Source organism: Nesoenas mayeri, assembly GCF_963082525.1.
Source record: "Nesoenas mayeri genome assembly, chromosome: 18".
NCBI classification, from domain to species: domain Eukaryota; kingdom Metazoa; phylum Chordata; class Aves; order Columbiformes; family Columbidae; genus Nesoenas; species Nesoenas mayeri.
In genome coordinates this window covers 7,292,472-7,317,417 of record NC_137566.1, presented here as the reverse complement: position 1 = coordinate 7,317,417, position 24,946 = coordinate 7,292,472, and the positions used below count along the sequence as shown (strand labels likewise).

Sequence of the window (24,946 nt, the reverse complement as noted above, 5' to 3'; positions counted from 1 at the left end):
GGTGTCCCCGCTGCCCCTTGTTCCAGCGGATCCCGAGCCCATCTCTGCGCGGCACCGGCCTCTGCCCCCCACGGGACCCCTGTGGGACCCCCACGGGACCCCCATGGGACCCCCGTGGGACCCCCCGCCACGGGCACTGCTGGGGACCGTGTCCCCCGGTGGGCACGTTTCTGCAGCGGAGAACTCCGGGTCCCCAAGGGCCAGGGGCTCCCGCTGCCACAGCCCCCGGCAGACATGCTGTCAAATCCCCGGTGGGTTCCAGCGTGCCAGGGACACCGCGACGTGATTTAGGACACCACCCCCCGGGGTTGCTCAGTGCCCCGAGCAATGTCACACGGGTGGCAGCGGGGGGTCACGGCGCTGCTCCCTGGCGGATGCGGGGCGCGCACAGGGACATGGGCGCTCCCTGGGACGGGGCGAAGCGGCGGAGGGTGCGGGGACAGCGGCGCGGCCGAGCGCCCCGACACAGCTGACGGGCGGCGACAACATGGCCGCCGTGGGGGACTACAAGTCCCATGAGCCCTTGCGGGGCGCTGACGGTATAGTGGCTCGCGCGGAAGGGGCGTGGCTGCCGACGGAAGGGGCGTGGCACGGTGCTGTAGCAACGGCCGCCATGGCCAAGCAGTACGACATGGTGGAGTGTCCGTTCTGTGACGAGGTCTCTAAGTACGAGAAGCTCGCCAAGATCGGGCAGGGCACCTTCGGGTGAGTGTCTCGCCGTCCCTGAACCGACCCGCGTCCGTCCTCGGTCCTTCCCAGCCCTCCCCCGCCCTCTCCGGCCTGCTCCGGCCTCGGGCTCCTCAGCCCCGCGGCCCGCCCGCCCCGGTGCCCAGTGCTCGGGTGTCCTTCCCCCCTCACCCTGCGGCCCCTGGGAACCATCCTGTTCCCTGAGCCCTCTTTTTCCCACCCCGAGGCCCCGCGCTGGCCCGGGCTCTGGCGGAGGAGAGAGTTACCCTGGAGACGACAGGGCGGGGACCTGCACGTTTGCCCGAAACGCGCAACTTTGCCTTAAATGGTCCTGGGGGTGTGGGACGTCTGGGCTCTGGGTTGGCTTAGCTAGTTCTGAGGGCTTTCGGTGGAAAGGGTTGGGGCTGGACCACTTAGTGGCTCAGCACAGAGCTGTCTGTAGGCTGCTCTGGTGTGTCTGGTTTGGTCCTGTCCCTGGTCGGGAGCACATGGCTCCTTCCATTCTTCCTTGTGCCACTCACGGATTTCTTTCTGCTTTTACAGGGAAGTTTTCAAAGCCAAGCATCGTCAGACAGGCAAGAAAGTAGCACTGAAGAAAGTGTTGATGGAAAATGAGAAAGAGGGGGTAAGTGTGGGAGCATGGCTGGGCTGTGTTTGGGAAGGCCTGAATCAGGGAGTTCACAGGTGAAACCCAATCTTTGGGGCAGCAAAGATGCATTTTCACTCTGTTTATCCACGTTTACTGCTATAAAGTACCAGATATTGAACCTGCAAGGGTGTGGTCAGGATCCCAGCCCTGTGGCTTTTTTCCTCTACTGATACTGTGTTAATGTTGGGGCTTGTGGTTGCCATGACAAAGTGCACAGCCTGTTATCACCTTCTCAGCATCAAAGGGCTGCGGCAGCAGTGTGGTGCAGTAGTTGTGTGGTGACTGTGCTGCACAGGATGGATCTGGGAGGTGACAATGGCCACGCCTGGGAGGTGATGCTGCTCCTGTGTTCCTACTCCAGTGCAAAACCCCATCACCACTGCTGCAGGGCTCCACACTGGCTGTTGTCTGTGGCAGAACTGGATAGTGTGCGAAAGGCTCAGGGGTGTGCAGAGATGGGGCAAACTGGAGAGTTAACAGCTTAAACAGCATGGGCAGCAGCCGGGGAGTCTGCTCTGCAGTTCGAGCCAGGCTGTGCTGTGTTGTTGTTAACATACAAGAAGGGAAGAGGAGGGAGGGGTGTCTGTGTGCCCATCTTGATAACACACAAACACCTCTGTCTTGTGGCAGAATCTCCCTCACCAATGGTGGCCTGATGGCGGCGAATAAATTTTGCCAGTCCTGGTGTTGGTGTTATATTGTAAAGCTCTGATTGGCCTTCAGTGACTTGTCACAGTGCTGCTCGAGGTTGTGGTCACCTCTGTTCTGTTCTCTAGGCAGGGCTGGCCTGGTCTCCTGCACCCCTCATCCCTGTACTCTCTTTCTTCTTTGCAGTTCCCCATCACAGCCTTGCGAGAGATTAAAATCCTCCAGCTGCTCAAACATGAGAACGTGGTGAACCTCATCGAAATCTGCAGGACCAAAGGTAACTTGTGGAGCTCTCCCTTGTGCTGCCTCTTGGCTTTTTTTTCCACCCTCCTTTTCCACTGGGCAGGCTGATGTTTTGTGGTGGGAAAAAGCTGTTCTCAGTCCCAGATAAGCCTGTGCTGTGATGCTGAATCCTGCCCGTGCTGGAAAATTAAATAAACCAGTGCTGGAGAGATTTTGAAGCAGAAGGTTGTGGGCTTGGGGCTGATCTCATGGCTGCATGCAGCCAGTTCCTTGTCAGGAGCTGGAGCTTATGAGGTGGCCGCTCTGAGCTGATGCCACAGCTGCAGCTGGGGACTCGCTCGGTGTCTCTTTCTATGGGCGACAGTAATCTCTGAGCTACTCCTCCACCTCCTCGGTTCCTCCACTGCACAACTGGCACACTAAGTGCACCCAGCCTGGCTCCATTTCCATGGAAAATGGTTTAAAACATTTGCTAGTTTTTATATAATAATTCTCTTATATAGATTTGTACTGGAAAACCACTTTTAAGAGTGACAGCTGGTATTAAACCTGCCATTCTCTAGTTAGTCATTGCCGTTAAATAAAAACGAAAGTGGCAGGGATCTGGTGATGTGTTTCCAAAAATTCCGGTCACTGAACTGGTAGAAACCTCTGGCCTACGACCGGGAACTTGAAGTAATTCCAGTAATCCAATGCATGTAGATTATTGTCTGAACAGGGACAAGTAGAAATACCAACACCAAGTTAATTTTTAATTCATTTTGTGATTAAACGAATTGCGATGACTGTGTGTCTGGCATGCCTAAAGTAAATATTTTTGTAGACATGTTGATTGATTGTGTTTTGTTTGGATTCGAGTATTCATCCAAATCCACCTTGACCTCAGGTTCCAGTAAAGTAGGAATGTTTCATTACTGTCCTCAAATTTGACTCTTTTTACGTTGGAAAGGAGGGCGGTGTGTTTCTGTGGGGCTGAGCTTAGCTGTCATTTTGCGGTTGGAGTTGATGATCAGCAGGTTTTGCTGTTTACAGCTGATGAGAATCAGCCTTTCTTTTTAATAATGTTTTGCATGTGTGCTCTAGGAATGAGACTGAAATAGATTGCTTCATTTGAGGTTTCCTGTTATTAACTTTAAATTGCAATTAGAGTTATAAATCAGTTGATCCAGATCAGCCCGTTTTCGTAGGTGCTGTTTGAGGTTGCAGGAAACCTCACTTTCTAGTGTTCATTGGACAGATTGTCTGTGTTTCTGCATTTTCCCTGGGGCTGTCTTTGCCGTGCCCTCTCAGGTGCTGATGCAATCGGTGATAATGCTCAGCTGGCAGCTCGCGGTGTGCGCATCTACCAGCCACAGCGTGCAGGCTGGAAACCCCACAGCCGCTACGTGCGATGAGCAACACAAAATGAAGCTTTCAAAGATTTTCATGCCCTTTCTTTGCCTGTCTGATGACCGTCACTACTCCGATACTCATCCCCTGTTCTTTTGTTGTGTTGTCTTAGTGCCTCTTTACAAAGGATCTTGCAGCCTGTGGGCTGTCTCTGGTTCTCTCTGTTCCTGTGCCCTGAGGTTTTGTCTAGTGAGTGTTGCATGAGCAGCAGGGTGGCTGGAGCTCAGGGGGAGCTGGGATGAAGTTTGGAGTTCCTTGCTGATGGTCCCTCCTTTCCTCTCCCATAGCCTCTCCGTACAACCGCTGCAAGGGCAGCATCTACCTCGTGTTTGACTTCTGTGAGCATGACCTGGCTGGACTGCTCAGCAATGCCCACGTCAAGTTCACACTCTCAGAGATCAAGAAAGTCATGCAGATGCTTTTGAATGGACTTTACTACATCCACAGGAACAAGGTAACGGGCCAGATCTGTGCTCTGTGGTCACTCTGCTCTTGGTGGCTTTGGGTATCCTTGCACAGGCTGAATGGAAATCCTTCCTTCTTCACCTCCAGAGTCTGAGTGCCCTGCCAGCACCAGGCACCCAAGGTAGGTACCTGTATGGCTTAACCTTTCAATGTTTGTCCTCATACAGATCTTGCATCGAGACATGAAAGCTGCAAATGTCCTGATCACACGGGATGGAGTCCTGAAGCTTGCAGACTTTGGACTGGCTCGTGCTTTCAGCCTGGCTAAGAACAGCCAACCTAACCGCTACACCAACCGGGTGGTGACTCTGTGGTATCGGCCGCCAGAGCTGCTCCTAGGTAGGAGGCGCTGGGCTCCGCCGGCTTCTCTGCCCTTCTCCTTCCCCCGGGTGACTAACACGGCATCTCCGTTTAGGGGAGCGGGACTACGGTCCCCCCATTGACCTCTGGGGCGCAGGCTGCATCATGGCAGAGATGTGGACCCGCAGCCCCATCATGCAGGGGAACACAGAGCAGCACCAGCTCACCCTCATCAGCCAGCTCTGCGGATCCATCATGCCGGAGGTGAGGGCAGGAGCTGCGCAGCGGTGGTGTGGGCAGGGTCTGGGCCTCTCCTCTGCCCTGGGCTCTGGCTGCTGCATGTTCCTGGCGCTGGAGGGTGTCTGCTGCAGGCAGGGATGCTGGGGAAGCTCCTCCTGTAAACTCTGTTTGCCTCCTGGGAGCTGAGCGCACAGTGGGATGCTGCGTTTTCCTTGCTGCTCTGTGTAAACGACAGCTGTCGTGTTACTTGTGTTCAACCTCCTAAGGAAAAGAGGGTGAATTAGGCCTCCCAGACCTTCCGGAGGGGCGAGTCGTGTCCTTGTTTTTGAGCACAGAGAGGATGCTGGCTGCTCCCGGTGTGAAAGAACAGAACATTATGTGTAGGAATCTGTTCTAGCCTGTGTTTGGGGGTTGTCTCTCAGGTAAATACCCTCTGAATTTCCACTTTGTTTTGTGTTGAGAGGTTTGTCTCTTTGTGCCGATCACCTTGAAAAGCCTCTTTAATTCTGGCTTGTGATTTGTGGCATCAGCTCTACCCCTGGTGCCAGCGCTCAGCCTGTTCTCAGCTCCTTCTCTAATGGCATCTTGTCCTGCCCTCTTGTGGGGGATCGAGCTGAGAGATCCCTTGGCCAGGGCTGTAATCGGGGGTGTGACAGACAGGCGGTTGTGCAGGCAACTGCAGACACCTGATGCCTTTGGCACATACATTGAAGGTGGGGTTTTTTTGTACGTAAATACCTGCTGTGGTCTCTGCTAGATCAGGCTTGAGGTAAGTGCTGGTGATTGCAGCAGGCTTTCCTTTCTAAGGATAAAAGGTGCCACATACATCCAAGTTGTTATAAGTTTTCTCACTTTACATTCTGGATCTTGTAGCTGGTCTGCGCTGTGGTCTCTAGTAGCTCTTTTTCTTTGGAGAACCAGAAATCCAAGAGCATCCTGTATGCTGTTCCCACACCAGCAGGACTCTGTCCTGACTTGTCCATGTGTCTCCAGGCTTTAGTGTATCCTTTAGTGCCTCCTTCATGCTGTGGGAACAAGGTCTGCCAGCTCAGAGTTTATAAAATAGTATTGTTCTCTCAGCAGACCTCGCCCCGGTTTGCCTGAAGGTGTTAGCGTTACAAATGGCTTCTCGTCTCCTTAACTATTTCTTCCCAACCCTCCTTTCTTGTCCCTTCCCAGGTTTGGCCGAATGTGGATAAATACGAGCTGTACCAGAAGCTGGATCCCCCCAAGGGCCAAAAGCGCAAGGTGAAGGATCGCCTGAAAGCCTACGTCAAGGACCCTTACGCGCTCGACCTCATCGACAAGCTGCTGGTGCTGGATCCCGCCCAGCGGATCGACAGTGACGACGCGCTGAACCACGACTTCTTCTGGTCGGACCCCATGCCCTCGGACCTCAAAAACATGCTGTCCACCCACAACCAGTCCATGTTCGAGTACCTGGCCCCACCACGCAGGAGGGGTGGGCACATGCCCCAGCAGCCCACAAACCAGGGCAGGAACCCAACTGCCACCAACCAGACTGAATTCGACAGGGTGTTTTGAGGGGGGGCTTCCCCAGCGGGGCCCCGCCTGGGCTACTCTTCAGGTTGCATTAAGCGGGGATGTCCTGATGGGGTCTTTTTGTCTGGGAAGGGACTTTTCTTCAAGGTGAAGTGCCTGCCGGCTTTAACTGAGCTCTGCCACCTCCTCATGCAGCAGCTCAGCCCCTGCAGAGCTGTGTGACCAGCGAGGTGATGCCTGTGCGCCCGGAGTTGTTTCCCTGCAGCTTTGGCACAGAGCCTGTGTTCCCTCTGCGCAGTCTGTATTGGTGACATTAATCTTGTGGATCGATCGTTATGGACCTGGTGATGGAGAAGGTGGCTCTGTCGGTGTTGGAGCTTTTGGCAAATGGTGCTGGGATTAGCTGCTCTGAACTAAACTGGGCCGTGCTGGGAGCTGTCTCAGCTCTCTCGATTGATCACAGCTCCTGCATGGTGCATCCTTTGAACACTGAAGCGTTGATGTAGGATGAGGCAGGTGCCTCTGAGCAATGCGGAGGTGTCCTGGGGAAGGCAGAGTTGCTCTAGACAGCACGACGAACTCATTGGAATTTGAGCTCTAGCCCAGAAAGGGGCTTACTGGACAAACCAAAAGGGTGCCTGGCAGAGCTCTTTGCTCCATAGAACCAGGATTTGCAGTGGGAATCATTGGTCTCTGCAGCAGCACACAGCATTCACAGTCTTTGTTGCAAACTGGAATTAGGAGTCTTGTCGGCCATACTCGCTGCTTCCCCACGGTGCTGCCTCGCGCAGGCGTTGGGATGGAGATGGGAGCTGTGAGTTCTGACCTCACCTGGGGTGGGGTGACTCTTAACCCGCTCACACGCCCCCTAATCTGTTCTGGAGCTCTTTGCAGGAGTCTAGAGCAAGATCGCTGCTTTCCCCAGGTGCAGTGAGCACCCCAGGGCGCTGTGATGGTGGGCACGCATCTGCTGGGGCTTGTCGGGACCGACTCGTACAGAGCAAGTGCTTCTTCAGCCCACTGCCATCAGCCGCTCGCTGAACTCTGTGTCTTCCACGGCTGTCAGCTGCAGCCGGCCGTCTTCTCGGTTTCTTTCAAACAAATAATGCGTACGAAATGCAGCAGGCGATAACCCCTGGCATTTCATAGGTTGTCCATTAACTAGACTAATGGCAAAAGCCACGTCAGTAGCATAAGGTCTCAGGAGGAAGCTGTGGTGAGCAGGGCCGTTCTCAGGACAGAAAGTGAGGATGATGAACTATGTGCACCAGGTAAATCTCTCTCGGTGTGGGGCTCTGAAACAGTGGCCGGTTGGGGGTACTTGGTGTATTTGGAAAAAATGAAGTTGGTTGCAAGCAATAAGCCACTTGACTTCTTGCTGGTTGTGAATAAATGATTCTGTCCCAAAGACCTGATTTTAATCCTGTGTTAATCCTTTCACTAAACAGAGAAAGCAGCTGGAGTGCTGTAAAATGGCCCCTCTTTGAGTGCTGAGGACAGGCAGGTTGGGGCTCGGGCACTGTCACCCCCCTGGGGTCCCCAGCTCTGCTCCCAGTGCTGTTAATGGGAGGGAGGCTCAGCGCAGCTGGTGCTGATGGGCGTTGATGTGGTAGCAGGAGCAGAGCGGGTGTCGGGGCTGCTCCAGCGGCACCCAGTGAGGGTGACGCTCTGGGGGGACCCTTGTGCCCCTATGTGAGGTGGAGGCCTGGGGCTGCAGAGCTGAGGACCCTCAGCCCCCAGCCCCCCAGCCTCGCCCGCGGGGGTGGCCGGGTGTCCCCCAGGGTTTTCCCTGGGTACGAAGGGTCCCCGCCCGGCCGCCCCTGCCCCTCGCAAAGATGAGCGCCCCGTGCGACGTGGCGGTGCAACTGCCCGCTTCAAAGATGGCGGCGGGGGAGTGGGCGGGGCGAGGCGTTCCCCCCCCCGCGGCGGCGCGGGCGCAGGGCGCGCGGCGCGGCGGGATGGTAGCGCGAGGGCTGCGCGGGGCGCTGCGCACGGTTGCCGCCGGGCGCCGGTTCAGCACGCGGCCGGCACGTGCCCCCGCCATGGACTACCAGGTACCGCTGCGGCGGGAGCGGGACCGCGCACCGGGGCTGCGGGGGCTGCGGGGCCCGCGACATCCCACCGAGAGGGGCACTGGAGGGCAGCGGCGGCCGGCGGGCCCGGGGCTGCCCAGCGCCGGTGGCCTCTTCCTAGCCTGCAAGGCTGCGAGCTCCGGGGCGGGCGGGGGGTCACGGGGTGGGGACAGCGGGGCGGCCCCGGAATGGTGCGGGCCGCCGAGCGCCCCCCGCCCACCGGCGGGACTGCCCGTTCCCGCAGCCCCGGGCCGCGCAGCCGCTGCTCAGCGTCCTGCCGCCCGTTCTAGTGGGGACAGCCGGTGCCCGACCGCCACCCCGCAAACCTCCATCCCCGGGCTGGCCCCGGCCTGCAGCGGGAGCCGCTCCGGCAGCCACGGCGGAGTTTGGGGCGTCCCGGGCCCACGAGGCTGCCCGGTGTCGCGGGGCCGATGGCGGTCCCGGGGCTGCGGTCCCTGCCCCGCGCTCCCCGGAGCCAGCAGCACCAGCCGTTCCTCTGTCACTGCGGGGATGGGGTGCACTGCTCGGGTGGGATGTCCCCACACAGGGGACACGGGCTTGTCCCACACCAGGTCCCCATTGCAGCACACAGCAGGGACAGCCCTGTGTCCCCCCGCCGAGGGTCTCGGTGGCACGGGTGACCCGTGGTAGCGATGGCAGCTGTGCAGCCAGGTGCGCACCACATGCAGGTGCAGCTCCGTTGCTTCATTTGTGCCCTTAATCAAACAGCCCGCTGGGCGGGAGTGCCAGCCCTGGAGCGCCGCCCGCTCACACCCACTGACCTTGTCCGATCAGCACAGGGGAGGGTGCCGGGTGCTGGGCTGCCCCGTGCTCCCCTGCGGGGCCAAGGGGCACCCGAGGAGGGCTGGGCTCCCCCAGCTGATAAGTAGCCCGTCCCCGTGACGTCCCTGTGACAGGCGCTGGCACTGCCGGCGTGTCCCCGCGGGCCCATGGCAGAGGAGACGCTGCCGGCTGCGGGCACCACCGGGGAGATCGAGCAGGACGGGACGGGGCAGGCTGGTCCCCGGGGCCGTGGCCGTGCACACAGCCCCAAGGCTGTGGGGGTGGGTGCCATCCTCACCACCCCCCCGGGATCTTACCAGGATGCCATCCAGACCCTCAACACCCTGCAGACCAACGCCAGCTACCTGGAGCAGGTGAAGCGGGAGCGCGGTGACCCCCAGGCCCAGCTGGAAGCCATGCAGGGCTTTTTGGAGAGGAGCGGGCTGAAGGTGAGGGGGAATCCCTGTCCCCGCACCCCGACAGTGGTGCTACCATGCTTGGCGTTTGCTGCTGTGAGGGTCTCACGGGGTGGTTGACCTCCGGCAGGTCGAGGACCTGGATCGACTGAATATCATCCACGTCACAGGGACGAAGGGCAAGGTGAGGCAGTTGGGAAGTACCGCAGGGGCAAGGGGGGCCACCAGCATCTCTGGCTCCGTTTGCTCCTGCCCTGGCGTGGGGGGGTTAATGCTGCTGTCTGTCCAGGGCTCAGCATGTGCCTTCACCGAGTGCATCCTCCGCGGCTATGGGCTAAAGACGGGCTTTTACAGGTGGGCAGGGGGGTCAGGAGGGTTGGGGGAGGAAGGTGGTGCTGTGCTTGACTGTGCCTCCCCCTGTGCCCCCTCAGCTCCCCTCACCTCGTCCAGGTGCGCGAGCGGATCCGCATCAACGGGCAGCCCATCAGCAAGGAGCTCTTCAGCAAGTACTTCTGGCTTGTCTACAACCGCCTGGAGAAGACCAAGGTAGGGGTGGTGGGTGCTTGCGGGGGTGCTCCCTTCCTCGGGGACATCTCCCCAGGGCCATGTGCCCCAGTGTTGGTTGGGAACACCCTGTGCTGTCCCCTTACGCCCGCTCTGCCTGGCAGGACCCGGCACGCACCAGCATGCCGGCATACTTCCGATTCCTCACCATCATGGCCTTCCACGTTTTCCTGCAGGAGAAGGTGGGTGGTGGTGGCCACCAGCTTGTGGGGACATCAGGTTGGCAGGGACCTCAGGGCAGGAGGGGGGACACGGGGCTTCCATCAGGCTGTACCTGAGGGACACTATGGTGGGTGGGTGGACCCCCTTGAGTGGAACATGTGTTCCGCCACAGGTTTAGAGGGGCGGTGACAAGGACCTGGCACCACCTTTGTCCCCAAATCCACGGGGACAAGTGCTGCCAGTGGCCCTGTGACAGCTCCGGTGTCCACAGGTGGACCTGGCGGTGGTGGAGGTTGGTATCGGCGGTGCCTACGACTGCACCAACATCATCAGGTAGGAGCTGGGGGCTCCAAGCCTGTCCCCTAGGGCCACTGGGGCCTGGTGTCTCTGTGGTGGGGGGACAGTGGGGACACTGCCACACTGCGTCCCCAGGGCACCGGTGGTGTGTGGGGTTTCCTCCCTGGGCATCGACCACACCAGCATCCTGGGGGACACCATGGAGAAGATCGCCTGGCAGAAGGGGGGCATTTTTAAGGTAGGCTGATCCAGTCCTCCCCCTGCTCACGGTTTTGGGGTGCCCTCCCGCATCCCCCTGAGCACCCCCATCCTCCACAGCCCGGTGTGCCGGCATTCACCGTGGCGCAGCCGGAGCGGCCGCTCGAGGTGCTGAGGGACCGAGCCCGGGAGCGGGAGGTGAGTGCAGTGACAGGGAAGGGGGGTGACACGGAGGGTACCCCATGGCCGGGGGCTTAGCCTCCTCTCCCTGCAGTGTCCCCTCTACCTCTGCCCGGAGCTGGACGCCTTCGAGCGGGACGGGCGGGCGCTGGAGCTGGGGCTGGCGGGTGCCCACCAGCGCTCCAACGCCGCCCTGGCCTTGCAGCTGGCGCGGACGTGGCTGCAGCGCCGCGGCTGCCGCGGTAAGGCGGGGGAGACGGGGATGGAGGGGTTGGACCCTGCTGCTGTCCCCAGGGTCTTAGCAGGAGACCAGACGCTGGACGCCGAGCTGGTGGGGAGGCCAGTGCCGCCAGCGCCCACATTTCACCCCACCGATGCCATGATCCAAGGTGCGGTACGGCCGTGCCAGGACCCCCCCACCCTGCCATGTCGCAGGGCTTGGGGGACCACACTGGGCGGGTGCCACCTGCAGTGGAGGGCACAGCCCAGCCTGTGTTTGATCCCTGTGGGGGTCCCAGTGCTGGGGGGAGCATGGGGGTCCCAGCCGTGCCCTGTGCCGCCCCCTCCCCAGGTCTGCGGGACACGGAGTGGCTGGGCCGGACCCAGGTGCTGCCCCATGGCGCCGTGACGTGGTACCTGGACGGGGCCCACACCACCAGCAGCATCCAGGCCTGTGTCCGCTGGTTCCGCCAGGCTGCCCTCAACCGGGACAAGCCCCACGAGTAAGGGGGGGAGACGATGGGGACACCCAGGGTGGTGGTGCTGGGCGTCCCCGTGGGGCATGGACCACCTGCCGTTTGTCCCCACAGCGGCTCTGAGGTGCGTGTGCTGCTCTTCAACGCCACGGGAGACCGAGACACGGCGGCACTGCTCAAACTGCTGCTGGTGAGGTTTAGGAGGGGAACGGGGGGCTCTCTGCACCCCGACGCCTGGGTTCTCTGCCTGTGCTGGGACTGACTTTGCTGTGGGTGTGGGGAGCTGCAAGGTGCTGTCTGTCTGTCCATCTGTCCATGGCTGTACCCCAACCCTCCCAAAGGTCTCGCAGCCCTGGGTGCAGGGGGGACTCGGGTTACCCCCAGACCAAACCCCTGTAACCTCAGTGGAGCGGAACTGATCCCAGTCGGAGTCCTTTGGGAGGGTCCCCATGGCGCTGACACCCCTCTCCCTGCAGCCCTGCCACTTTGACTATGCTGTCTTCTGCCCCAACTTCACAGAGGTGTCTGTGGCCAGCAACGCAGGTGAGTCCTGGGCAGTCCAGCCCCCGCCATCCCCAACCTTTCCCCGGACCCTCCTAATCCCTGACCACCATCCCCATCCCTCCCAGACCAGCAAAACTTCAACGTGACGCTGGATAATGCCCTGACCCGCTGCCTGGAGAACCAGCAGACGTGGACCCGGCTGCTGGAGGAGAAGGGGGGGCAGGACCCCTGGCTCCCAGCCCCTCTGCGGGCAGGGGGGCTGCTGCAGCCAGCCCCCACCCGAGGGACCCTGCTCCTGGTTCCCCCGGCCCCGCGACCCCTCAATTCCCCAGCCCTCGTCTTCCCCTGCCTGGCCCAGGCGCTGCGGTGGGTGGCGCAGGGCCGGGACCCCCAGCTGGCAGCCCCCGCTGCCACGGGCGCCCACCCCCCGCCAGCCGCCAGCAGCGGGGCCGTGCTGCTGCGGGAGGCGGCCGCCATCCACGTCCTGGTCACCGGCAGCCTGCACTTGGTGGGGGGGGCCCTGCGGCTGCTCGACCCCACACTCTCCCAGTAAATGGGGGGGGCTGGGGCTTTGCACCTCTTTGCACTTGAAGTGCCGGTTCTGCTGCTGCTGCTGCTCGGAGGCGGCTGGGGGGGGATGTGGGACGCCCAACCCGATCCCAGCTTGGCCCTTTTTACTCCAGTGCCTTTTACCTGTGCCCCTCCTGGGGACACTGGCCATGGGGGGATGCTCCGGGTCCCCAGCCCACTTTGGGAGGGCCCTGGGGGGGCTGCCCCAGACTGTGCTGGGGTCCCAGTCTGGGGGTGGGCAGTTTTGGGGGGAGCGGTACATGGGAGCCTCAAGCCGTCGTGAGGCTCGGAATCAGGGTGTGACTAATTTAACGTAGGGGAGATTTTTATTATTATTAATAAAAGTTTGTAACTTGGATAGGGAGCTGGGGGGTAGTTTCCACCTGTCACCCTGCGGTGGGGGCAGCAGCCCTGTACCCCCCCCAATAAACCACTTGCTCTCCCAGCGGTACCCGCTGCCTTCTTGGAGGGATGCGGGAGGGGCATGAGGATCACCCCAAATGCTGGGGCATGTCCTGGGGGCACCCACTTTTGCCCCACCCCCCATTTGATGGGGAGCCTTGGGAGGGCTTTGGCAGTAGCTGCTCTGTCCGCCTTCCCCGGTGCGCCCAGCATCGGGGAACTCCCAGGTCGGGGTTGCAGGTGCCCCCCCCCCAGCACGGGCTGCCCTCGGGGGGCCAAAGCATTCACTGAATGAGTAACGGAGGCCCCCTCTGGGCTCGGCCTGAGATGTGGGGCAAAAAAAATGGCTTAATGGGGTTGGGGCGGGTCCCCAAGTCCGGTGGCCATGGGCTGGGTGGGCTCGGGGGGGCCCAGGGGCATCAGGCCATGCTGCTGGTGGAGCAGGGGGTGCTCTGGGTGCTGCCGATGCTGTGGTTGGTGCTGCTGCTCTCCGAGGCCGGCGCCGTGCTGGAAACCGGCTGCAGTTTGGAGATGGGACCTGGCTCACGCCGCCCGCCGCGGGGAGAAACGCCGAGGGGAAACCAGACTCAGGGCGGCTGGCGGGGGCCACGGCTCATCCCCACGGGACCCTCCAGCGCCCCGTGCGCAAACCCTCTTGAATTGCTCCCCAGCTGCCCTCTGAGCCCCCGCGATGGAGATGGGCACAGGTGACCATAGTGGCACTGGGAGCAAGAGGGAGGGCAGGTGGTGAGGGGGACCCCAAGGCAGTGGAGGGGACCCTGGGGTGCTGTGGCCACCCCAAGCGGTGTAATTACCCCCCTGGCATTGCCAGGAGAGCCATACGGATGATGGTGAAGCAGGAGCTTGGTCCCTTGCTTACCAGGTGGCTTTGGGCTGGAGTGGGGAACATAGGCAACCCAGCAGGGGACGTGTGTGTGGCCCCCCCATCCCACCACGGCTGTTCCCAGGGGTGGGGGATACTCACGGGTGTGCGAGTAGATGTACCAGAGCCCGGCGGTCAGGAGAGCCCCGATGAGGAAGGCACCAAAGGTGATGCCCAGGACAGCAGCCAGCCCCAGCCCGCGGTCTGCGGGAGGACGAGTCCATCAGTATCGCCACATTGTGTGGGTGGGGGTCCCTTCCCACCTCCATTCCCACCCCAGCCCCCTCCCCTGTCCCCATCTCACTGTTGGGCAGCCGCCAGCCATCCTTCACCGTCACCTCCAGGACCTTCTCAAAGATGGTGTTGTTCTGTAAGGGAGGTTGGGGTGAGACGGAGGGAGGACAGGGATGGGGAGCAGGGATGCTGCTCCTGGCCAGGTCGCAAAGCCTGGCGGTTGGGGACAAACCCACCACGCTGCCACCAGCGATGGTGAGGACCAGCATGATGGCATCACGGCACGGGGGGGTGTTACACTGACCTGCAAACCAGCCTTGCACTTGAGGGTGGCCGAGAAGGGGACGCGCCCGCCCTCGGAGATGGCGTAGGTGAAGCGGAAGCGCCAGATCTTCCTCCCGCGGCTGCTGGGGGGCCCCTCCAGCATGGCCACCCCTGCGCCCCGCGCCTCGCCACCCTGCAGCAGCAGCACCGGCTCCCGCCCTGGCGCCACTAGCCAGCACTCCTTCAGCTGCAGGTCCGCCGGGTGGTCCTCCCACCGCATGGACGCCTGCCGCGGGGACACGGGACACGCTGTCAAGGTCTCACCGGGCCGGGGACAGCTGGACCCCCCGAGCTGTGGTGCCAAGCCAGCGGTGGTACCTGCACAAAGGTTTCCTTGTTGATCTCCAGCTCTGTCTGCGCGGCCTCGAAGGCGGCGGTGGGGAAGAGGCGCAGGAAGAGCTCCCGTGGGATCTTGCACTGGAAAGCCACCTGCGAGCGGGGACAGTGCTGAGGCCACTCTGGCACCGGTGGTGGCAGCAGCATCCTCCTCCTGCGGTCCCAGCCCGGACCTGCCGGGAAACCTGGCTCTTACCCGCACGCTCCGGAGCACCGTGCCCTTGGCCAGGTTGAGGATGAGCTGTGAGAAGGTGAAGAAGGCTGGGTGAGCCAAGGGGTCCCACTGCTGGGGTCTCTTGTGCTCAATGGGAGAGGATGGGGTGGTCCCACCCTGGGATAAGATGGGATGGGTTGAGATGGGATGGCCCTGCCCTGGGAGGGGATAAGGGTGTTCCACCCTGGGTTGGGAGGGGACGGGACAGGGGCGTCCTGCCTGCACCCCCCAGCACCCAGTCACAGTGACAGGGCTCAGCCCTGGGCCACAGCAAGATGTTTCCAGCCATGCAAAAATCAAGGAGGTCTCAGTACAGAAGTCCCCACCAGGCATCACCAAAGTCCCACATGGGGTGTCAGTGGATCTGGGGCAGCACCCGGCCAGCCCCCTCACCTCGTTGTTGGCATGGCCTCTGCTCTCCAGAGAGGTGCCGCAGTGGCTGAGGGGGGTTTTCAGCATGAAGTGAGTGGCGTTTTTCTCTGCCTGGCAGCTGATGTCCCGCAGAGTGATGTTCACCACGTCCTTGATGGGCTGGGAGAAAAGAACCTGGTGGTCACGCACTGGCTGGGGACAACCCCGTGCCACCCGGAGCACCCAGAGCACCCCTGGGTGATGTTGATGGGTAGCAAGACCCCTCCCCAGCCCTCACCTCCAGGTGGGACCTGGCGATGATGATCTCCATAGTATCATCCGTGCACTTCCAGGGCTGGAGCGTGAGCAGCAGCATGCTGGGCAGTGAGTAGGCAGTGGGGGCCGGGGGGGTGGGTGTTGTGGGTACCCTCCTGACTGCCTCTGCGGGACGGGGAGACGGGATGCTGAGCAGGGGCGGTGGGACCCCCCATCACCCCCAGCCCCAGGGTGCCGGGGGCCTCACCGTGTTCCTGGATCTCCAGGCTGACGCGGGTGCTGGTGGGGATGACGGAGTAGGAGGCGACGATGCTGTAGTTCTTCTCGAAGGCTTTGGCGATGAGGCCCCGCTCCGTGTCAGGCAGGAGCTCCCCGGTGAGCACCATCGAGGAGACGGGTGCAATCCTGTAGTTCCCGGAGGCCTACGGGGCGGGAAGAGGCAGCACGGGAGGGGTTGAGCAGGGATGGGGACACTCAAGGCAGGGACAGCTTCTGGGGTGGTCTCCATCACGAGGGCTCAGAGCGAGGGGGCTGTCACCTCCCTGTGCCCCATGTCCGCAGGTGCCCTCCTGCCACCACCCCCCGCCACCAGCCCCCTTGGCGAGGGTGGGACACGCACACACACAAACACACACGTCCCGCTCAGCCCTACCATGAACTGGATGTGGCAGTTGTTGACGGAGAGGGACCAGGTGAGGTTGGCCCGGCTCTGCAGGATGAGGAGCTGGTTGCTCTGGTTGCTCGCAGCTCTCTCAGGACAGCTCAGGGACAGGTTCACCTCTGTGACCAGGGAACTGCGAAACCAGGACATGCCCCCCAAAATCAGCCTCTTCTGCCTGCAGATCCCATAAGCCCCCTCGGGATGGGGAGCTCTGCCTGTGGGACACCCCAATCCCTTCCCAAGCATCTCCAAGTATGTCCCGCCACCTGTGCCACCACGTGTCCCATCATCCGTTCCCCCACGTGTCCCGTCACCCTGCCACTGCCAGCACCACGCGATACCTGGGCTCGGGCTGCAGGCGGATGATGTGGGCAGCCCTGGTGCTGGGGTTGTCCCTGGTGCTCTGGGTGTCCCTGCGCGAGCAGCCCTTCATCCCATGGAAGAAGACCTCGGTCTCGAGGTGCAGCGATGCATCGAAGTGCTCCTGGGGGACACAGTCTGGCGGGCTGCTGGCATCTGCAGAGGTGGGGAGGGTCACCAAAGCCAAACTGGGCTCGGTGGGTTGGGAGATGCTTGGGGTGAGGTGACACTGGTCGCCATAGCATCTCCCCCAGGACTGTGCTTTGCCCCAGTGGGTTGTCACCCTTCAAGCACAGGAAGAGCATCGCTGCCCCACTGACCCCTAACGCCAGCCCCCAGCCCCATGTACCTTCTCCCAGGCGGAGCTGGACCCAGCGGGGGTCCCGCAACTCGCTGTAGGACGTGATGCCCCCATAGGTGCTCCGAGCCCAGGCCAGCAGCTGCCCCTCGCTGGTGGCCATGGGTGGCTCGGGTCTCGGTGTCACGGTGGTCCCCAGGCTGTGGTGGGCGTCCTGTGGGGCGAGTGGCAGCCTGAGCCAGGGTGGGCAGCGAGGCACATCCCTCCCTGGCATGGGCTGGTGTCAGGAAAGCACGGCAAGCCTTTTCCCCAGCATGGGGATGGGGGTGTAAGGCTAAACCGGTGGGTATCCCTGGAGCCCCGATCTCATGGTGACTGAGGAGTTACCCCGGATAAACAGGGGCTTTTTCTGGGGCACGGGCTGGGAGCGGCGTGGGCGGCCGGCGGCACGCGGGGAGCTCAGCCCACTTTATTATTAGCTGCAAACAAAGCAGGAGGTTTATTTTGCTAACAAAGCGCCCAGCCCCAGCTCAGCTCACTGGAGCCAAATCCCATCCCTGACCTTCCTCCCGCCGGCCGGAGGAAACGGGAGCTTTTTCCAGCCCTGTGCGTCATTCCCTGCCCAGCCAGCCCCATGCTCAACACCACCAGCAGCCACCAAGCATGTCACCTCCTCCCCAGGGCACTGTGAGCATCATCTCTGGGGATGGAGGACCAGTCTCCTCCAGAGACACTGCCCAAAACATCTCCAGCGATGGCCCCAGCCTTGCAGCCCCCCATGAAGGTTGTAGCACTCACGGTGCGGACGAGCAGGTCCGGGCATGAGGAGGTGATGGTGGCCAAACAGCGGGCACACAGGAGGACAAGTACCGCTGGCTTGGTACAGCTGCCAGCTCGCGGTGTGATGAACACGTTCAGTGGAAAGGCAGAGACCTGGGGAGGACAGGGAGAGCATCACCACTGCAGCCACCCTGCCCCAACTGCTGTCACCTCCCCGCATGTCCTCCCTGGTCACCTCACCTGTCCCCAGCACCAGAGGCAGCAGGGAGAGCCCTTGGCTGGCCCACAGCACAAGTCACATAGGAGGCAGTGGTGGCTGGGTTTAGGGAGCAGGTGAGGAGATGCGGAGATGCCACATGGATGTTTACCCATACTGGGGGTTGGGGCGGGGGGACACCCCAACTTCCCCACCCTGGGCACTGGAGCATCCCCACTGTGGGTACCGTGGCGTCTCCCACTGACAACCCAGGCACTGGGACATCGCCCTGAGGGTTTCCCAGCCTGGTCCCAGTATCATACAGGCTTGGGACTGGCTGTACTGGCGCACACGGGTGCCGGAGGCAAAACAGCGGCACACATAGCTCCCTGCGGCCAGCGCTGCCCAGCCGCCTCCAGCCGCACATCCCGCTGGGGAAGCCAAAACACCGGGTGATAAGTTTGGCAACCACCACCTGAATCATTGCTGCAAAAGTGCTGAGCCAGGCGGCAGCTGGGAAAACCAGGGCGGGGGGAGGCAGCTGCCAGTGTGGGGCCGGCGGGACGGGCCTGTGGGCATCCTGACCTGGCTGTGGCCCTGCGGCCAGCGTGGGTGGCCGGGGACCCCGGGTGGCCCCGCGCGTCGACGAGGAGCCGGCGGCTGTTTTTCCTGCCTCGTGTTTTGCGGCGCTCCATTGTTCGGCTGCGCGAGCGGCGGGAGCCTCGCCGCTGCCCCGCCGCCGCCTTTCAGGTTATTTTTTTCTTTTTCTTTTTTTTTTTAATGCATCGTGGGGATCTGCTTATAGAAAGCAGCTTCCAGTAATTCTTCTATAAGTGGAGCCGCGTCCCTGCCTGGCTCCCCCATGCGCCACAGGGCTTGGTGCCACAGCTGTGACATCAGTGCGTGTCCCCCGCCGCCGCCGGTGACAACCATGGGGCACCCCAGCCTTGGCGCCGAGGTGCCAGTGCCAGGTCACAGCAGGCTGTGGTACAGGGGCCCTTGCAAAACCCACTCTCCCCAGCGGATCCCAGCCCAGCTCCCGCCTCCCCCTGAAAAGCAGAACTGGGAGAGCTGGGAGGTGGTGGCAGGGGGAGTGTGGCGCCAGGCGGCCCAAGTCTGAGCCAAAATTGGGTGCTGGGCTTGCCAGGGCTCAGCTAGCGCCAGGGGAGCCGTGCCATGCTGCAGAGCAAACCCATGTGCTGGTGCAAACTCACGTGCTGGTGCAAATCCATGCACCAGTGCAACCCAGCAGCAGCGCCAGCCGAGGATGCTGCCCCAGCCCTGCTGCTGCTCTGTGCCCCCCCACACCCAAAACACCCACAACATGGTTATCACCCCTCGGCAGGCCATGCAAATGCTGGCAGCCAGGTTTCCACTCACTTGGTTGTCATCAAGCAATGTGCTTTCCTCCCTTCGTCCTTCCCTCCCTCCCTCCCCAGCACGGTCCCCATCAGAGCCCATGGCTCTGCCCTGCTCCTGAGCTGGGACCAAGCCACCTCCCCAGAGAAACAGGGGTTCCTGGGACATACATCCCCATAGGGACAGTCCCGGCAGCGGGGGCTGTTAAAAAAGTTGCCTCTAAAGACTTTAAATCCTCATTAGGGCCAGAAACATCCGCAGCTGAGCTGGGAGGGGAAGCTCAGTGAAAGCACCATAGGAAAGGTTAATCTGGGTCCTCTCACTGCTCCTTAGTTAGAGGAAATGGTTTTGACAGCCGGGACACCCTGACAGGCAGGGACAGTGCTGGGGTGACAGTGTTGGGGTAACAGTGCAGGGGTGACAGTGTCACAGTGACAAGCGCCAGCACCCCGCTCGCTCACCTTGGACCACTTGACGCTGAGGACATGGAGTTCGCGGTCAGTGCCCACCGAGCTGCTGCTGACACAGCCCCGCGGCACCGTGCTGGTGGCGTAGGACAGCGTGATGGGCGGCTCCGCCGTCACCGGCTGCAAGTCACAGCCCTCAGCTCTCCCAGCATCTGGATGGAAAACAAGAGACCATCAGTCCCCGCCATGCAGATGTGGGGTGACACAACACAGGGGTGACACAACAACATGATGCAGGAGGGGGCTGCAATGCAACATGAGCCCCGGTGCTGCCCCCGTGTCACCATCACAGCATCACCGCAGCCCCGCTGCTGGCACAGCGCCCGCGGGACCATCTGCTACGTGTTTGCTCGGGGCTCGCCTGCGGCTGCTGGCCCCTGCCGTGATCACGTTAATGACCATCGGATCCGGGCTGGAAAAATCTGCTGTCCCTCCTCGGCACTGCTGCCTGCCAAAACTCGCACCCGGCTGCCCCGAAGGCTGGGGCGGTGGCGGAAACCCCCCCACGTCCCCCCCGTGCCGCAGGAAAGGGGGAAGCTCAGGTATGGAAATGGCCGTAAAGCTCATCCTCCGCGGGCGCCGAGGCGTGAGCTTCGCCCCATCCCGAACCCCCCGCGTGGCGCAGGAGCGAGCGGGGCCAGTGAGCGGCTGCCAAGGGAAATCCTGAGCGCAAACAGCCGTTTGAAGGCCTGATCCTGTAAATCCCCGTTTGCCTCAGCTATTTCCCCTGCCCTGGGCAGCCCTGCTGCAGCCAGGCTGTCCTTGAGCTGCCCCTGTGCTGGGAGGTGTCCTGGGGACCTGTTTGAACCCGTGGGTGCCCCTTGCAGGGGCTGGGCAGGATGGAGCCCCACAGCTGTGGGTGGGGGCTCCCCATGGGTACACAGTGCCTGGGGTGCTGTGTTCTTTAGAGGTGGTCCCCGAGCCCCATCCCTTCCTATCCCATCCTTTCCCATCCCTGGTGGCACCAGCCACCACGCCAGGAGGTTACAGGACCCCACACCAAGGCTACCCAGCCACCTCCATGGGGAGTGGGGATGGAGGGCGTGATGCTCCCGTCACCAAGGTTTTGGGATGCAGCAGCTGGCAAAGTGCCACCCATGCCACGTCGTGCCCATCACGACATCCCCAGCCCGTGTCTCGCCATCGGGGTGGTGTGACCGCAGCAGCGGGGTCACGGCACAGACCCCCCCTGGTGACGCTGCCACGGGCCCACCTATTGTCCAGCGCTTCCTCCCCTCGGCGCGGCGGCCGCGCGACCGGCAGCATCAGGAGGAAGATAAACAGCCGCTTATCTGGGCGCCACAGGCCCCATCCCTCTTCCCCTCCGCTCCTGCCTCCACGGCACTGGGCACGGCCATGTGGCCCCCGGCGCGGCCGGGCAGAGGACAGGCAGCTCGTCACACCTCCGGCAGCATCCCATAGGGACATCAGGCAGGGCCTGGGGACATGGCCAGGCTTGTCCCCAGTGCAGGGCAGGGATGCCAGCGGAGGGGACACGGGGCAGTGGTGCCAGCCGGGCACCGTCTGTCCCCAGGGAAGGCAGCAGCGGGCTCCAGTATTATGTCAGGATCAGATAAGGGGGCTCAGCTGGGCCGCCCCAGGCGATCAGATAAGGGCACTGTTATTTTTGTACTCCAGGAAAGGGAAAAAAAATAAAAAGGAAGAAAGAAAGAAAATCCACTTTATGTTTTTCCAGCCGCCTGCTTTCTCCCTCACTTCAGCACAGCCAAGACCAGGATGGTTCAACAACGGCTCCCTGGGGGTTTGGGGACTGGAGGGGAGGGATTCCTGGGTTTTTGGGAGCAGATCAAAGGCCCTGGGCAGAGAGCAATGCCCAGGGGTGCCAGGCTGAGCCAGGGTGGCTCCAGCGGCACAGGATGCCCCATGGGACGGGCAGCGCCACTCCAGCATCCCGGCATCCGGCTGTGTCGCCTTGGCACTTGTGTAATGAGCTGGCTGGTCTCAACCTGGGTCAGGAATGAAGATGGACCCTGTGCTGCAAACTTGAGGGAGAGCTGTCGCCCTCTGAGCCACCACTGGGTATCTGGACCATGCAGAGGTGGCATCAGGGCTTAGATGGGATGAGGCTTTGGGGCTGACACAGGTGATGTCATTCCTGTCCCTCTGTAAATCGGCCAGGTGCTGAGTGGCCTCTGCCCAGGGACGGGAAGGGAGAACCCAGCACCGTGCTCAGCCTGCGGGAGCAGCGCTGGTCCCTGCTGGGGAGGGACAAAGTCCCCCACATCTGGCAGGCTGCTGTGTCTGTGAGGTTGCACGGCACTTCACCTGCCGTGGGCAGCCTGCACCCCCGATACTGTGCTCACCATGGGCACCCCCGGCCCCACAGGAGAGGCAGCAGCTGGACAAGACATGGCCTGTGTGGCGCAGCTGGTCAGGATGGGGACCACATGGCATAGCTACATAGGATGGGGACTGTATAGCACAGCTACACAGGACAGGGACTACATAACACAGCAACATAGGATAGGGGCGACATGGCAGTCACGTAGGATGAGGACCATATAGCACAGCTGAATAGGTTGAGGATGACATGGTACAGACAAATAGGACATGGTCTATGTGGAAGAGCTACACAGGACAGGGACCATACAGGCACAGTCATATATGACAGACTGTATAGCACAGGTACATAGGACAGAGACTGCATTGCAGTTACATAGGACAGGGACCATATGGCACAGCTACATGGGCTAGGGAGTATATAGCACAGTTAGGATAAGGACCTCATTACACAGCAACACAGGACAGGGACAGTATGGCATAGCTATGTAGGATGGGGACCATATACCACAGATATATAGGACAGGGACCATATGGCTCAGCTAATCAGGATGGGGACCATATAGCACAGCCATATAGGACAGGGACTATATGGCACAGTTACTCAGGATGGGGACCACATGGCATAGCTACATAGGACTCAGCCCATATAGCACCGCCATGTAGGATGGAGACTGTAAGGGACAAATACAAAAGACACAGACTGTGTGGCACAGCTGTGTAGGACAGAGGTGACATTGCACAGCTGTGTAGGATAAGCTATGTGGTATAGGGACTATACATCACAGATAGGGAGGACCGGGGCTCTGTGGCACAACTAAACAGGATGCAGACCTTATGGGACAGCTGTATGATAAGGACTGTATTGCATAGCTACACAGGACTCAGATCTCACTGCACATCTATGCAGGATGGGGACCGCATGGCACAGCCACAGGACGGGGATTGTATGGCACAGCTATGGGAGACAAGGACCTTGTGGCACAGCTGTGCAGGATGGGGACCATACAGCACAGAGGGGACATGGCCCATATGACACAGCCTCGCTGGACAGGGACAGCCTGCCACAGCTATGGGGCAGTGACCGCGGGTGACAGCAGGCAGGGAGCGGGTGCTGAGCCTGACAGCAGGGACCGCAGCAGCACCCATCAGCGCTGGCCCCGCGGTGGCCGGCAGGGACTGACCCAGTTGGGACAGGCTGTGTCACTGGCCCCGGCCTCCCCATTCCCTCCCCGTTCCCTTTCCCTCCACCAGTGACTTGTGTCCCCAGATCCCCCAGCTCCTTGCCTTCCATCTGTCATGGGTGTCCCCAATTCTGTCCCCCCTTGAAATTCCCCCTGTGGCTTTGCAGGGACCCCAGGGTGGCTTTAGTGCTTCCCTGCCCGACTGCTCCGGGTGCGCACGAGCCCCCAGCTCCGTCCCCATGGCCGACACGGGGCTTTACAGGCTTTTTCCTGTTCCATGTCCCCAGCTCCCTCTGACTCACAAACCCCGCGGTGACAGGAGGCCACGGAAGTCACCCCAGTCCTCCCCGGGTGCCATTGCCCCAGCCAGGGAGCAGCAGTGGTACCTTGGACACCCGCAAACCCCAGTGACGCAGCCGGGATTTCGGGGGTCCCGGGGAGCGGCAGGGCTGTGCTGTGGATTCCTCCCTGAGGCTGAGGCGGGTTGACGTTTCCCACCCTCAGGACTGTCCCCCAACCCCTTCTCTCCCGAGGGGTTCCCAGGGGTGACACTGCCCGTGCCAGCACAGCCGGGACCTCTCCATCCGCAAACCCACCGCTCCGCGCGGACTCAGACCCCACCAAGCCCGGGCTGCTCCGGGACGGAGTCACCGGCGGGTCCCGCCGGCGAACGTTCCATCCCGGAGGTCCCACGCCGGTGTCCCCCGCGGAGTCCCCTCAGCCCCACTCACCCGGGCGGCCCAGCAGGGCCAGCAGCAGCGGCAGGAGCGGGGCGGCGTGGGGGCCCATGTCCTCCCCGGGAGCCAGCGCCGAGTGCCGGGCGGCGGCGGCGGCAGGAAACCGACTCCCTTCGGAGGAGGGTCCGCGGGCGGCGCGGCTCCGAGCCGGGAGGAAATGCCGCTGGCGGCGCTGGGGCCGTGCCGGCGGCGGGGGGGCGGTGGCAGCCGCCCACAACGGGGGGAGAGATGGGGGCCTCCCCTCCGGGAGGCGCCGTGCCTCAGTTTCCCCACAGCGCAGCGCGGGGCATCACCTCCAGAGGGGTGCGCTGGAAGCGCCTTGAGCGCCGGGGGGCACGGGCAGCCGGGGTGGGTGTCCGCAGGGTCCCCCCCTTGGCTGGCAATGGTGAGCAGAGTGGTGGGACACAGGAGTTTGGAAGTGCCCGGGTGGGGTGTGCACCCCAAAACGTGTCCATGCACACTGCTGCAGCACAGCCTGACCCACACAGTGAGGAGATGGCTGTCCCAGGTGATGGTGACAGGGGAGCCGCATGGCATCCCAGCATACAGCCCACATTGCCCCCAGCCAGCACATCAGCCAAGTCACCATGTCCCAGGTCCATGGCAGCCCCATGACCCTGGATGCCCACCCTGGGGCCATGGGGCAGGCGGAGGGTCCCACAGCACAGCTGCCAGCTTGTACCTTTGGCCAGGACACTGCTGGGGACTGCCTGGACACCCCTGCCTGGACACCACCCCCTGGCTGGCAGGTTTGGGGGTGGGAGGTCCCCAAAGGCAGAGGTGCCTGGGTGAGGGGGTCGTAGTGAAGCACCACCAAAGTTGGAGCCATAGGGTGGCTGGGGGCACCCAGGGACCACCCCTGCACCCCCGTCTCATTCCTCCCGCAAGTGCCAGCGGCTGCTGCCCGAGGCGAGAGCTCTCGCACAGCTAATGGTGGGGCTGGGAGCCTCGTTCTGGGGGTGGGTGCAACCCCCCCGGGGTCGTCTCCATCCTCATGGGCAGGAGGATGGCCAGGGAA

The 24,946-nt window shown here is 61.9% G+C and overlaps 3 protein-coding genes across 3 annotated transcripts; 2 read left to right on the top strand and 1 right to left on the bottom strand.

The window, feature by feature from the left end:
• Window positions 1-594: 594 nt before the first annotated feature.
• Window positions 595-7,522, top strand: CDK9 (cyclin dependent kinase 9). The gene is made up of 7 exons (XM_080356160.1): window positions 595-705; window positions 1,231-1,312; window positions 2,171-2,261; window positions 3,904-4,070; window positions 4,249-4,420; window positions 4,497-4,645; window positions 5,801-7,522. Exons 1-7 carry the CDS (start codon window positions 614-616, stop codon window positions 6,164-6,166), a joined length of 1,119 nt encoding a protein of 372 aa, XP_080212286.1. The 5' UTR covers window positions 595-613; the 3' UTR covers window positions 6,167-7,522.
• Window positions 7,523-8,082: 560 nt separating this feature from the next.
• FPGS (folylpolyglutamate synthase) lies at window positions 8,083-12,655 on the top strand (the record flags this gene model as incomplete). Its single annotated transcript, XM_080355899.1, has 14 exons — window positions 8,083-8,178; window positions 9,300-9,428; window positions 9,526-9,579; window positions 9,685-9,749; window positions 9,827-9,941; window positions 10,064-10,141; window positions 10,393-10,454; window positions 10,554-10,656; window positions 10,737-10,814; window positions 10,891-11,185; window positions 11,368-11,518; window positions 11,606-11,681; window positions 11,968-12,034; window positions 12,121-12,655. 14 exons carry the CDS (start codon window positions 8,083-8,085, stop codon window positions 12,546-12,548), a joined length of 1,797 nt encoding a protein of 598 aa, XP_080212025.1. The 3' UTR covers window positions 12,549-12,655.
• A 731-nt stretch (window positions 12,656-13,386) lies between these two features.
• ENG (endoglin) lies at window positions 13,387-23,980 on the bottom strand (the record flags this gene model as incomplete). Its single annotated transcript, XM_080356106.1, has 15 exons — window positions 13,387-13,505; window positions 13,953-14,054; window positions 14,155-14,218; window positions 14,389-14,634; window positions 14,727-14,837; window positions 14,941-14,985; window positions 15,352-15,489; window positions 15,608-15,750; window positions 15,833-16,007; window positions 16,238-16,379; window positions 16,588-16,762; window positions 16,956-17,118; window positions 17,703-17,837; window positions 19,701-19,858; window positions 23,923-23,980. The coding sequence occupies 15 exons, from the start codon at window positions 23,978-23,980 to the stop codon at window positions 13,387-13,389; spliced, it is 1,974 nt and encodes a 657-aa protein (XP_080212232.1).
• Window positions 23,981-24,946: the final 966 nt, after the last annotated feature.

What these genes read in the sequence shown, in the direction of transcription:
- CDK9 (XM_080356160.1), top strand. Translation starts at nt 614, where the DNA reads ATGGCCAAGCAGTACGACATGGTGGAGTGTCCGTTCTGTGACGAGGTC. An exon ending in CGAAATCTGCAGGACCAAAG is followed by an intron (nt 2,262 to 3,903) that starts GTAACTTGTGGA and finishes CCTCTCCCATAG; the next exon opens with CCTCTCCGTACAACCGCTGC. An exon ending in ACTACATCCACAGGAACAAG is followed by an intron (nt 4,071 to 4,248) that starts GTAACGGGCCAG and finishes GTCCTCATACAG; the next exon opens with ATCTTGCATCGAGACATGAA.